We start from the raw sequence: 13,953 nt of genomic DNA on the forward strand, positions 1-13,953 counted from the left end.
AGGCATCCTTAACCATACAATCTAATACTGAGATGAAAAAAGAAGTTCTATTTTCCAAAGCAAATTTCAACAAAACAAGGTATATCAATCCCTTTCCCATCCTTAAATGCCATCTGTAACCATAACTGGATGACATTCTTATGAATGATAATAACTTAGGTTCCCATTCTTAAAAGCACCTCAGCTGCCTTTCTAGTAATATCACAGGGATGGTAAGAGCATAAAATAAATGTTTTGTAATAAATCCTCAATATAGGCTATAGAAACCCAATTAAAAAAAAAGATTACTATTTTTTAACAAATTAGGTCCATCACAGAAGCTTCCTTCTCTCCTTTAAGCTCAAATAGCTGATGGAACATTTGACAACTTGCTTTAACTTAGAACTTCTATCATTTACTTTTCTTACAAGCTCTTTGTCCTTACTGATGAAAAAAAAAGAACATTTCAGACTATGATATTTTGTTGTTAAGATTATACAGAGGAAACAAAATCTTTTTAAACTTCTCAAAACCCTTAAACGAATGCTCTAAGTCCAAAGGCCTGTGGGCAACTATTACTTAAACAAAACAAGGTATATCAATCAGTAATGGGAGACTGGTCTAATTTTTAGGCACAAGAGAGATTTGAGCCTTTTTAAATTTATTATGAAACAATTCATTTATATGATTTTGTTTTTTAAAAAAATTTTTAGAAAGACAGTATATCAAACCTCTTCCTTTCTATACAGAAAATGCATTCAGTAATTTAGTCAATCACAGATCTTTTGTTAACTTTAAAACTAGCAACAGACCATAATCCCAGTAAACAATGAAAAGCTAGAGGATAAGGTTTATCAGATACACTCACCTTAAATTATTTTGTTGGCCAGGTGGAATGACGCTGTAGTAAACTGGCATTCCTGTTGTGGGCATAGATCCTTGATTAGACTGATTAGGAAACACAACAGGCTGTTGATAAGTCTGATGGGCAATTCCTTGAGAACCTTGAGGCAGTGAAACCTAAAATTTGAAAGAGAAAGGTTTTCCTAACCTTGCAAATGTTTGTTATTTCCAGCCTCCATAAACTTTCAGGGCCTGGGAGCTGTCCCTGAGCTCCCCCCACCACCCCTAACCCCCAAGCCTAGCATTCTACCACACTTGACCAAAGTGCTACTTTCAGGTTTCAGGTCAATTGGAAGTAAAGAGCCTTCATGAACTTTCCTGCCCAGGCTGGCTTTAAACCGTAATTCTCAGGTCTCAGCCTCCTGAGCAGTTAGGATTATAGGTGTGAACCACCAGTGCCTGGCTTACAAGTTATTTTTAAAAAGAAACTTTCTGGGGCTGGGGATATGGCCTAGTGGCAAGAGAGCTTGCCTCGTATACATGAGGCCCTGGGTTCAATTCCCCAGCACCACATATACAGAAAACGGCCAGAAGTGGCTCTGTGGCTCAAGTGGCAGAGTGCTAGCCTTGAGCAAAAAAAAGAAGCCAGGGACAGTGCTCAGGCCCTGAGTCCAGGCCCCAGAACTGGCCAAAAAAAAAACACACACACACACACACAAAAAAAGAAACTTTCTACATAAAGATGATCATATAACTTGGGAAAAAATCCAGTTTATTTCAGGCAGAGTTAGGTAGGACTCAAGGGAAATATGTGGGATCAGAATCAAAGCTTTGATTTTCAGTTACATGAGACATCAGCTCTACCACTTTACTATCTATCTGACATTGGGCAAATGACAACTATTCTGAAGATCACCAATTCCTAAGGGAAAGGGGGAGAGGGAGAGGGGGAATGAGGGAGGAGGTAACAAACAGTACAAGAAATGTATCCAATGCCTAATGTATGAAACTTTAACCTCTTTGTACATCAGTTTGATAATAATAATAAAAGATTTGTTAAAATTAAAAAAAAGCACACGTAACAAATCATTCTCATTCACATCTAATATCTATGTGTTTTCTTTTGTATACTTAGGATAAATATACTTTAGATAATTACAAATCTTCCTTTCTTGTTCCCCAAATCCTCACAATTATAGTAATTCTTCTATATCTTCTTACCTGGGTCCTTTAAAATTCCAATAAACAAATTAAATCACCATAAAAAAGATCACCAATTCCTTATATGAAATACTAGAAACACTGTCTGCAATAAAGAGGAGATGGTATTGCTTCCATTATGATATAGCACAACTTAAGAATCTAGTACAGCAGGAATAAAGTGTAAGCAGTTCTTTTGTTTTCAATATATCTATAAGAACCTTATGGGCATAAACTGATCCTTCAATTCTCTAGTTTCTGAAACAGAAATGCCTATTTTGCAAATATGTCATAATTTTATAGATGGATTACAGCAATTCTGTTAAGATGACATGGTGGTAAGTGAATATTACTGAGTGCTTATTGTCATGTATGATGTTTTCAGTGCTTACTGATATTGTTTCATTAGAGCATCTTAAAAACCCAAGAAGGTACTTGGGTCACCCCAGTTTTATTTATATTTTAGTGTCAATACTGGGGATTGAATTTAGGACTTCATGCTTTCACGTGGCTATATTGCTCGAAGATGGCACTCTATCACTTGAGCCACATCTCTACTTCCTGCTTTTTTTTGCGGTTAACTAGATAGGAGTCTCATGTACTTTCCTGTCTGGGCTGGCTTTAAATTTTGATTCTCAGATCTCAGCCTTCTCAGTAGCTAGAATTATACTATGAGCAACATGATTACTGTGTGTGCGTGCGTGCGTGCATGCGTGCGTGTGTGTGTGTGAGATCTGGGGCTTGAACTTAGGGCCGGAAAGGGGAGGCAAGATTGTGGGATTGAAGCCAGCCTGGACTACATAATGTGACTGTGTTTCAACAAAAATAAAACCAAGGGCTGGGGATATAGCTTAGTGGCAAGAGTGCCTGCCTCGGATACACGAGGCCCTAGGTTCGATTCCCCAGCACCACATATACAAAAAACGGCCAGAAGCGGCGCTGTGGCTCAAGTGGCAGAGTGCTAGCCTTGAGCAAAAAGAAGCCAGGGACAGTGCTCGGGCCCTGAGTCCAAGGCCCAGGACTGGCCAAAAATAAAAAAAAATAAAAAAAAAAATAAAACCAAGGTATGTGTGGTTTGAGTGCCTGCCTAATAAGTGCAAGGCTCAGAGTCCAACCCTAGTTATGCCAAAACCAACATAACAACGAAACACCAAAACAACCAAAACCAACAAATAAACAGAGAAGATGCATTGTAGCTATGTTTTTTCTTCTTTTTTTAAAAGACAAGGTCTCATTATAATAGCCCTGGCAGGTCTATAATTTCTATAACTTGTTTTGTAGACTAGGCAGGCATTCAAGCCATGATCTTCCTAATTCAACATCCCTGGAACTACAAATGTGTGCCACCCTTTTTGGTGTAGCTATTCATTTATCTGAAATCATCTCTAGCTAGAGTAGGGTAAGAGACAACATACCTGATATGATGGCACTGAAGGATAGGGGATGACTACTCCTTGAATCTGATTTCCAAGGCTGTTGGGTTGGCCTCCAACTAGGCTCTGACTCTGGGGCTGCTGTACGCCAACTATTCCCTGGTAAGTTTGCTGCTGGTTGGGCATTACTTGAAAACCTGTAATGGCAAAGTGAGTTAAACCCTGCTTTGAGTTAATTTCATCTAATACAATGGTTATTTTAAGGAAGTTCTCCTATGTTCTCAAATGACAGAATTTTATTTAACTGGCAAATCTTAAAGACTTTCTATTGTGTAACATTTGAAACATTTTCAGCTGGATGGTGGCGGCTCATGCTTATAATCCTAGCTACATAGGAGGCTGAGTTCAAGGGACTGTGGTTTGAAATCAGTACAGACAGGAAAGCCCATGAGACTCTTTATTTCTAATTAATTACCAAAAGAGCTGGAAGTGGGGCTGTAGCTCAAGTGGCTCAGGGACAGTGCTTAGGCCTTGAATTCAAGCCCCATGACTGGAGTGGGTAGACAGACAGACAGACACAGACACACACAGACACACAGAAAGCCAAAACAAAAAGCATTTCCTATGTAGGGAAAGTCAAAATGACTCCTTCTTCATCTTCAAAATAACTAGCAAAAAGCTGGACTATACATGATGCTCAAGTGGTAGCGACATTCTGACTTAAAACAGAAAACCCTCAAAAAACAATCTATAGATTTCTTCTACAGTTGAGACCTGTTTAACACAGGACAACAACTATAAAGTTTGCATTCCAATTGTTTATGACAACTAATCTCTCTAGAGGATAAGATTTGTGGGGCCCAATACAAAAGAAAAATATGCTCCTTGTTAAAAATTAAGAATTTCAAATGAGTAAGAGTAGAACATCAAAGTAAGCATGACATTTCTGTGTAAGTACAGACGTTGCATGCTAGGAACAAAAATGAGCGTGTATGTATGTATTGGGAAGTGGGAAAGTTTTTCATAAGATTTCTTTTTCTTAAAAATAAACATCAGTAACATAAGGAATATATTTCTTGTATTAGGAATGTGTCAAAGACAAAGCAAATTGAATTCTTCAGCGACTGTAATTTTTAGATTATTTTTGAATATTATTAAACTCACTTGACAAGTTATTAGGAATTAAGTAATTAATTAATTTAGTCTCAAAGTTGAAGATAGTATTCATAATTCTTTTTTTTTTTTTTTTGGTGCTAGTTATGGGGCTTGATCTCAGGGCCTGGTACTGTCATTAAGCATTTTTTGCTCAAGGCTAGTGCTATACCACTTAAGCCACAGCTCTACTCTGGCTATTTGGTGGCTAACTGGAGGTAAGAATCTCATAGACTGCTATCTGGGCTGGTTTCAAACCATGATTCTCAGATCTCAGTCTCCTGAGGTAGCCAGGATTGCACGGTTGAGTTATCAGTGCCAGGCCAGTGTTGGTAATTTAAGGAGTAAATTAAGAAGATACAGAGCACAAGCCAGGCATGAGTTCATGCCTGTAATCTAGCTATTCAAGAGGATGAGATTGGAAGGGCTGTGGCTCAAAGTTACCTTGGGCAAAACATTGATGAGAATTTCATCTCAATTGAAAAAGCTGAGCATGTTGGTAAAAACTTGTCATCCCAGCTATGAAAGAATGCATAAATAGGATTGTAAATCCAAACTGAGCAAAGAGTGAGACCACATCTCAATCAATAAGCCAGGCATTGTGCTTCACAAATAATAATATGTGAGGTGAAGATAATAGAATTGTGGTCTAAGAGCACATATTTTGTTATATCAATTTTTACCTCTTTAAATCCTGGGCAAAACCATGAAACTCGATCCAAAAAAGAAATAAAGCCTAAAAAAGGCTGGAGGCATGTTTCAAGTGGTAGAATGTCACTTTTATGTAGTGAACTCATTATTTATTTAAATAAAAATCTATAATAAGCTTTGAGTGGCAAGTATCACTTGCACTATGTTTCCTAATCTTTTTTTTTTTTTGGCCAGTCCTGGGCCTTGGACTCAGGGCCTGAGCACTGTCCCTGGCTTCTTCCCGCTCAAGGCTAGCACTCTGCCACTTGAGCCACAGCGCCGCTTCTGGCCGTTTTCTGTATATGTGGTGCTGGGGAATCGAACCTAGGGCCTCGTGTATCCGAGGCAGGCACTCTTGCCACTAGGCTATATCCCCAGTCCTGTTTCCTAATCTTAAAAGTATTCTTTTAGGCACACTGAAGAGATCAAGCTTCATAATTTTTTTTTTTTTTTTTTTTTGCCAGTCCTGGGCTTGGGCGCAGGGCCTGAGCACTGTCCCTGGCTTCTTTTTGCTCAAGGCTAGCACTCTGTCACATGAGCCACAGTGTCACTTCTGACCATTTTCTATATATGTGGTGCTAGGGAATCGAACACAGGGCTTCATGTATAAGAGGCCAAGCACTCTTACCACTAGGCCATATTCCCAGCCCAAGTCTCATAAATTTTTTTTTTTTTTTTTTTTTGGCCAGTCCTGGGCCTTGGACTCAGGGCCTGAGCACTGTCCCTGGCTTCTTTTTGCTCAAGGCTAGCACTGTGCCACTTGAGCCACAGCGCCACTTCTGGCCATTTTCTGTATATGTGGTGCTGGGGAATCGAACCCAGGGCCTCATGTATATGAGGCAGGCACTCTTGCCACTAGGCCATATCCCCAGCCCTCATAAATTTTTAACATTACTACAAACTCTTAAAAAAAAAACCCAAAAAGAATGAAAATAACATCATTTACCTTAGAGGAAATGAATTGAATTCTAGTACTCACTATCTGTACAAACTTGGACAAGTAAAGACTAATTAAATTAGCCAGGTGTTGGTGGCTCCTGCCTGTAACCTTAGCTATTCAGAAGACTGAGATCTGAGGAGAGATGTTCAAACCCAGCTGGGGCAGGAAAGTCCATGAGGCTCTTATTTCCAATGAATGACCAAAAAGCTGGATACAGAACTGTGTTTCAAGTGGTAGAGTGCTAGCCTTGAGCAAAAAAGCTTAGCAACAGATCCCAGGCATGGAGTTCAAGCCCTAGGACCAGAACCAAAAAAATAAATTACACCCTGAAACACATATTTGCCAGTCCTGGGGCTTGGACTCAGAGCCTGAGCACTGTCCCTGGCTTCTTGTTGCTCAAGGCTAATACTCTACCACTTGACTCGCAGCACCACTTCTGGCCTTTTCTGTTTATGTGGTATTGAGGAAATTGAACCTAGGACTTCATGCATGCAAGGCAAGTGTTATACCACTAAGCCACATTCCCAGCCCATATATTTTGTTATATCAATTTTTACCCCTTTAAAGGGAGAGAAACTATAAAGATGCCTCAGATATTGATTACTGACAAAAAGCATTACAGTAGTTGCTTAAAAACCTTACTGATTTTGCCCAAGGAATAGTTGAGTAAAATCTAGTATCATTGATGATGACAAACTAAGCAACTCAAGGGCAGTAGGGATGGGGGGCGGGGGGGGGTGAATTAAGAGAAAAAGAAGAAACAGGGCTGGGGATATGGCCTAGGGGCAAGAGTGCTTGCTTCGTATACATGAGGCCCTGGGTTCGATTCCCCAGCACCACATATACAGAAAAACGGCCAGAAGTGGCGCTGTGGCTCAAGTGGCAGAGTGCTAGCCTTGAGCAAAAAGAAGCCAGGGACAGTGCTCAGGCCCTGAGTCCAAGCCCCAGGACTGGCAAAAAAAAAAAGAAAAAAAAAAGAAAAGAAAAGAAGGAACAGATTACATGTAGCAAAAGAAAAGAGATGTATATATGTATCACCCGATCTAGAAGGAATTGTTTTACTGTTACTCATCGTAGAGGACATAAGCACTGTAGACTAGAGTGACAATATACATTAAGGATAAGATTTCTGTTTATTTTATTTTAGTTTATTTTATAGTTTTTGAAAAAATAATTACAAAAGCAATGGGGTTGAGGTAAGGGGGCGGGAGGGAAGGAGGAGAAAAACGAGGAAAGGGATAACAGGTATGACAGAAAATGTGTATGTGTTCACTACCTTAAGAATGTAACTGTAACCTCTCTGTACATCATCCTGACAATAATAAAAAAAGTTAAAAAAATCAATAAACAAAAGGGATGGGGACACAACAAGTGGTAGAGCACGAGGCCTCTAGAGTTGATTCCCAGAACCACAAAAATAAAAACATTTTAAAACAAACAAAAATAATAAAATCTAGCATCCTTTCTCTAAAATTATCAAGTTTTTCTGACAACTAAGCAATATGTTAACAAAGTACAAAAAGAGTAAAAGGGTCTTGTGAAATAATGTTATATCTATGGAAACTGATAAATAGCCATGTTTTAAGTGACTTCTTATTATTCTAACTTTGTACAAAAAATGTACATCTAACTCCTTGTCTATGTAAGAAATTGATATGTGATTCAGTAAACCCTCTCTTTTATCTCTTTCTATACTACTTGAACTTACAGGCTGATTAAAGAGACAGCAGAAGAAACTTCTCATTTTTTTTTTTTTTTGGCTAGTCCTGGGCCTTGGACTCAGGGCCTGAGCACTGTCCCTGGCTTCCTTTTTGCTCAAGGCTAGCACTCTGCCACTTGAGCCACAGCGCCACTTCTGGCCGTTTTTCTGTATATGTGGTGCTGGGGAATCGAACCCAGGGCCTCATGTATACGAGGCAAGCTCTCTCGCCACTAGGCCATATCCCCAGCCCCCGAAACTTCTCATTTTTTAGCCTAAAAATTAACATGAATCTCAAAAGTCAGCTAAGACAAGTATAGAAGTCACACACACACACACACATACACAGACACACACACAGAGACATGTTTCTATGTTTAGGAAAATAAAGGACAGGAATGAAGGGAATTTGATGAAAAGATTGCTGAAAATGCCACTTCTCAATGTACATACACACATAGCTTATATTGCAGTGTCAGAATGTAAGTTCAGCTCTGTACAGATTGGGAAAATGGCCTTTTGACAATGGAATTGGCTGATGTACAGTATTCTAATAAACACAAGAAAACAAACTGTATACTTGGTAGAATTTACTGTTATGATCACACTTAATATGGTTGCACTCTCACAAGAAATTTCAAATGTTTTCCATGCTACATTTTTTGGTGGTATTTGGGATTAAGCAGCCTAACATTGAAGTAAATATCCAGTTTGCATATTACACATTCAGTTTATAATAACAAATAAAACTTAAACAGACTTTATTTAAAAAAAATCAAAATGAAACCCAAAAAACCCTGTCAGTAATCCTACCTACTAAGAAATCTGAGAACTAAGGACCATGGTTCAAAGCCAGCCTGGGCAGAAGACTTTTATCTCCAATTAACCAGTAAAGTGCTGGACCTAAGTTATGGATTAAGTGGTAGAGTGAAAAAGCTAAGGGATAGTATCCAGACCCTGCATTCAAGCTCCAACAGTGGCACAAAAACAAACGAACAAAAAACACAAACAGAACCAAACAACTTTGTGCTAGTCACAGGTGGCTTATCATGCATTGGCAGAATATATGCCAAAGACTCTTACCTCCAAAATATCCAGCAAAAAGCTGGAATAAAGGTATGGATCAAGTGACAGGATTATCAGCTGAACAAGATGAGTACAGAACCCCAGTACAAGCAAAATCCCCAATTTTGTAAAATTAAAAGGTTATTTGTATACAAATGTGGGGGTTCTGATTTTTTTAAACTTACCTAAATTTACCAACGTGGGAGGAGTTGTCTTAGAGGTATTCTGCCTCAAATTCTCTTATGAAAACAAAGTCAGGCATACAAAGTTTTTAGTATATCACTATAGAAATGATGTCACAATGATTTAATGTGGAGTCATTTGGATATGATACCACAAAGTTTCTATTAGTGGATACTCATTAATATCCATACTTAATTGCAATATGTATATATACAACACCACACTAAACTATCCATACTTTGAAAATGTGACAATGTAACACAAAATCTAAAATAATTGCCTTTAGTGAACCTGTTCTTAGTTACAGAGAATGCAGTACTTGCCAGCTAGGTTATAGAAAGATGAGCCTAACATAGCTCTGTTTTAAAAATTAGAATTCATAGTATTTTTAAATAGTTTTGAGAAAGAAAGACATTAATTCTGACAGACATGAAGGTTGTAGCTATATGAATAAAGAAAAAGAAAATTCCAGCAAAAAATGCAAAAAGATTTTTTGAGAGAATGGATGACATTTCTCAAATATACTTATTACTTGACGTATGCAACTGTAACCCATCTGTACTTTTACCTTTATAATAACAGTAAAAAATTTAAAAAAGAATTAAAGATAAAGAACAACTGTAGCAGTAATATTGAGGAAAAATAATTTTGAGGACTAGGAATGAGTAACTGAATATGGTACGTAAAGTGAAAAGCAGGATAGAAAAGAATATGTGTGGAGAACCAAAAATTGTACATGTAGAGCTGTTAAAAACTTGCCAGGGGTTCCAGATTAATAAGATTACAAAATATAAAAAAGACTTCTGTAGTACTTCATTCAGAAGTACAAGTAGCACATATATAGTGGGACATATTATTCAAGGACATATCTATGTATCTATGTATATAGATATGTCCTTGAATAATAGTGAGTCTATTGAAAATAAGAATGCCAGGTGATGGTGGCTCAGTCTGCAATCCTAGCTTCCCAGGAGGCCAAGATCTGGAAATTACAGTTCTAAGTTAGCTAAAACAGGAAAGTCTGTGAGACATTTGTCTCCAATTAACTAGGAAAAAGCTAGAAATGGAGGCGTGACTCAAGTGGTAGAGCACCATTATTGAGAGTACAAAAGGTAAGGAGAGTGAGAGGTCCTGAGTTCAAGCCCTAGTACCAACACATTCTTTCTGTTTCCTAAGAAGCACTTTCGAATCTTTTCATAATTTTATTGTCTTATAACATCTCTTAAACTTAAACATTTTTCATTGTTATTATTAAGCAGTTGTCCTTTAATTTTTTTTTTTCACTGATAATTCTCCCTTTCTGGTTTGTGTAGACTTTTTTTTTTTTGGTAGTAGGAGGGGTTGAAGTCAAGGCCTTGTGTTCAATTATTACAGCCATGTTGTCAACCTTTTTTACCTAGGCTAGCCTGGACCTAGATCCTTCTGTTTGTGTTTCCCCACATCACTTGGATGGCAGATACACACCACTGTTCCCAGCCAGTGATTGATCCATGTCAGCAACCTAGGAGACTGATACCTGGAAGATGCCAGTTTGAAGCCAGCTCTGACAGAAACATCTGTGAGACTCCAACTTTAAAAGAACCATAAGAAGCAGAGCTGAAGCTGAGGCTCAAGTGATAGAGAATCAAGACAGTATAAGGCCCTGAGTTCAAGCCCTCATACCATCACTAATTAAACAAATAAAAGGGAAAATACAAATAGAATCAAACCAGAATAATATATACTTCTACATAAATTCATAAGCTTATTATGTGCTTACTGGTTCAGAATTGCTAGTTTCTCACTGTTCATGTTTAGTGAATGGTTTCTGATAGCAAAAGGTTAAGGTAACATTAGTTTCTAAGATTGAACATAATCATCTTTTCATTAAAATTACAATTCCACGTTAATATAGCACCTATCTGGCAATCTTTGGGTTTTTTAGGTTTTATCCCTAGCATCAAGGAAAATAAAAAGAAAGACAGTTATGTGAGTAAAAATGACAACAGTCTAGAATTCATTAATAACTAAACTTATAAAAAACTACATAGCAGCTGAACCACAAGTTTTATGAAATTAACCCCATAGTACTTATTTAATAAGGAAGAACATAAAACTTAATTTATATATAATATGTAAATTTTGAGAATTACTGAAACATTTCTGAAGCAATGTGGACATTAGAAAAGCTTTAAGGGGCTCAACATAGTGGCTTATGCGTGTAATCTCATCAACTCAGCAATTGGCCAGTCTGGATAAAAGTTAGCAAGACTCATTCCTAAATATAACTACAAGCAAACTGATAGGGAATGTGTTTCTAGCAAACTACAAGCTCTGGGTTCAAAATCCCAGTTCTGACAAAAAAAGTTAAAGCTGGGTGTTGGTGGTTTACACATGTAATCCTAGCTACTGGGATGAGATCTGAGGATCACAGTTCAAAGTTAGCCCGGGCAGGAAAGTCCATAAGACTCTCCAATTAACCACCAGAAAACCAGAAGTGGCACTGTGGCTCAAAGTGGTAGAGTGCTAGCCTTGAGTAAAAAGAGCTCAAGGACAGTGCCCAGGTCCTGAGTTCAAGCCCATGACTGAAGAAAAAGAAAGTCAAAAAGAACCTTACTTGATCATAAAACATGTTCATGGTAGAAAGTATACAAATTTACACAAAAGAAATTTACTGAAAATATCACTTGTGAAGCAATAAAAAGTCACCAATTACACATTGTATATCACTAGTCTAACTTTCATATTACTTATACAAATGAAATCATATGTCATGTTGTCTAAAAAGGCTTTTTTCCATGTAAAGCTTCTATATGAGAACAAACAAGATTTCACAAAGAAATGTTGGGAAAGAAATGTTCAAATAATTTTTCTTGAAACATATTCAATTGATTAATACTTTACTTTAAGGATTATAGGCATAGGCCAAAAAGACTAAACATTTATTTAAGACAAATTATGTTAGCTTCATACATTTGGTATGGGATTAGGCCCAAAATTCAGGATGAATACTATAATTATAATTGTTTCAACAGTTATCACAGGTAATATTAACAGCCAGTACTCATTTGACATTTATGAGGTTCCAGGCACTAAGTATTTTATATAATTCATTTGATATTCATATAATTCATTTACTATTTACAATCTCATGACATAGGTACAATTAATCCTCATTTTCAGACGAGGAAACAAAGGCACAGAAAGGGTCATACCTTGTCCAAGGTCACCAGCTGGTAAGTGTGTAGCTGTGATTTGCACACAGCAGTCTGATTTTAAGATTTACTTTTCCCAGGGACAAATGTTGAAGTAGAAATAGTATTATAGCATTACTGAAACAAGCAGGACATGCTCAAATAAGCAGGATCTGGCCTTCTTCAATTTTCTGAAAATTTTGATTAATGAAGACTTTACTGTAGTATAAGTAAACAAAACTAAGTTTCCAAACAGATTTAGTTGATGGAAAATAGAGTTATTGTAAATAAGGATAAAAAGTTAAGTGCTTAGTTCAGATGGAAATTCTATGAACTTAACAGCAAAAAACCAAACCAAACCAAATCAACAAACAAAAAACCCAGGTGTAAAAGTTCATACAATCGGCCTATTTTCTCCTTGGGAAGAATTTTCCTTCAGTTGTTTTGCCCACTACTCCAAGATACATGTTTTGTGATCTAGGTACGTCAAAGCTATACTTCCTGTCTTATTATGATTACATATCAATAAAGAAATTGGGAAGGGAAGGCTCCATGTCCCATAGTTCTGTGTCTCTCAGCCTTCATGTCAATCTCCAGTGTTCCTCTTTGGGCTTTAGCTTTTCTGTCTTGTCTCAGAAGCTGCTTTTGCTCAAAATATATATTCTTGTCATATTCCAGAGGAGTTTAAAAAGATTGTTTTAGAACAATTTTTACAGTTGTTGGCTGTCTTCTCCATAAAGTCAAGCTGTTGTGTCAAGAAATTAAGACTTTACCTACTTGGACAATGCCAGCTTTACCTGGACACCTTGTATGCAAGGAGAGCTGTTTTGTTTCATGTATCAAGTCTTCAAGTTCTGTGAAGCAATGTTCCCGCCCCCCCCCCCCCCCCCCCCCGCCCTGAGTAGCTTTTCAGTCATGTTTACTCTTGAGGCAAGAAACCTACCAGTTTTGAACCATATTGGGAAGGAGCAAGCAGGGAATGAGAACCTTTCTAATACCACCATAACTAAAAGAGCCACTTACTATTTCATGCTTTATATGACTGGCACCTGAAGGGAAATTAATAACATTAGCACAGGTACCTATACTCTTTTTCTAGAAGTCATGATAATGTTTGACTACTCATTCCAATAATTTTAACATCCAACCAAACTCAGGACCTGGCTAACAAATATATACTCTCTCTCCCCCCTCCCCCCTCTTCTCCCCTCTCCCTCTCTCTCTGTCTCTCTCTTTTTGCCAGTCCTGGGGCTTGAACTCAGGGCCTGGACACTTTCCCTGAGCTTCTTATGCTCAAGACTAGTACTTTATCACTTGAGCCACAGTGCCTTTCCTGTTTGGGTGGTACTGAGGAATCAAACCCAGGGCTTCACACCTGCTAGGCAAGCAATCTACCACTAAGCCATATTCCCTGTATTATATGCTCTTAAGAACACGGTATTATTATTAAAAATTATTAGAGTAAGTTTCTCTAATGAAGATGATTGTGGGATCTATGATGGCTGAAATTAATATAATCATAAGCAAAACTAGAAATATGTAATTGGAACTCACTAAAGACAAACCTTGCCCCATATCTCATTCTCTTTCAATCACAAACAAGTATCTTACTGTTACTTATGTGGCAAAAGCATAAAACATAAAATAACTTTAGAT

General features: G+C 37.6%; 1 protein-coding gene across 13 annotated transcripts in view; it reads right to left on the reverse strand.

Annotated features, from left to right (window-relative positions):
- R3hdm1 (R3H domain containing 1) overlaps positions 1-13,953 on the reverse strand; it is a 157,923-nt gene that overhangs the window by 33,653 nt on the left and 110,317 nt on the right. For all 13 annotated transcript variants that reach the window (XM_048345568.1, XM_048345557.1, XM_048345561.1 and 10 more), the window contains 2 exons: positions 3,438-3,592; positions 848-999 (listed from right to left, as the gene is read on the reverse strand). In XM_048345568.1, coding sequence (XP_048201525.1) covers positions 848-999; positions 3,438-3,592 — 307 coding nt within the window. The remainder of the gene's footprint in view (positions 1-847; positions 1,000-3,437; positions 3,593-13,953) is intronic.

The sequence above is a fragment of the Perognathus longimembris genome, chromosome 4 (genome assembly GCF_023159225.1).
Source record: "Perognathus longimembris pacificus isolate PPM17 chromosome 4, ASM2315922v1, whole genome shotgun sequence".
Taxonomy (NCBI): Eukaryota; Metazoa; Chordata; class Mammalia; order Rodentia; family Heteromyidae; genus Perognathus; species Perognathus longimembris.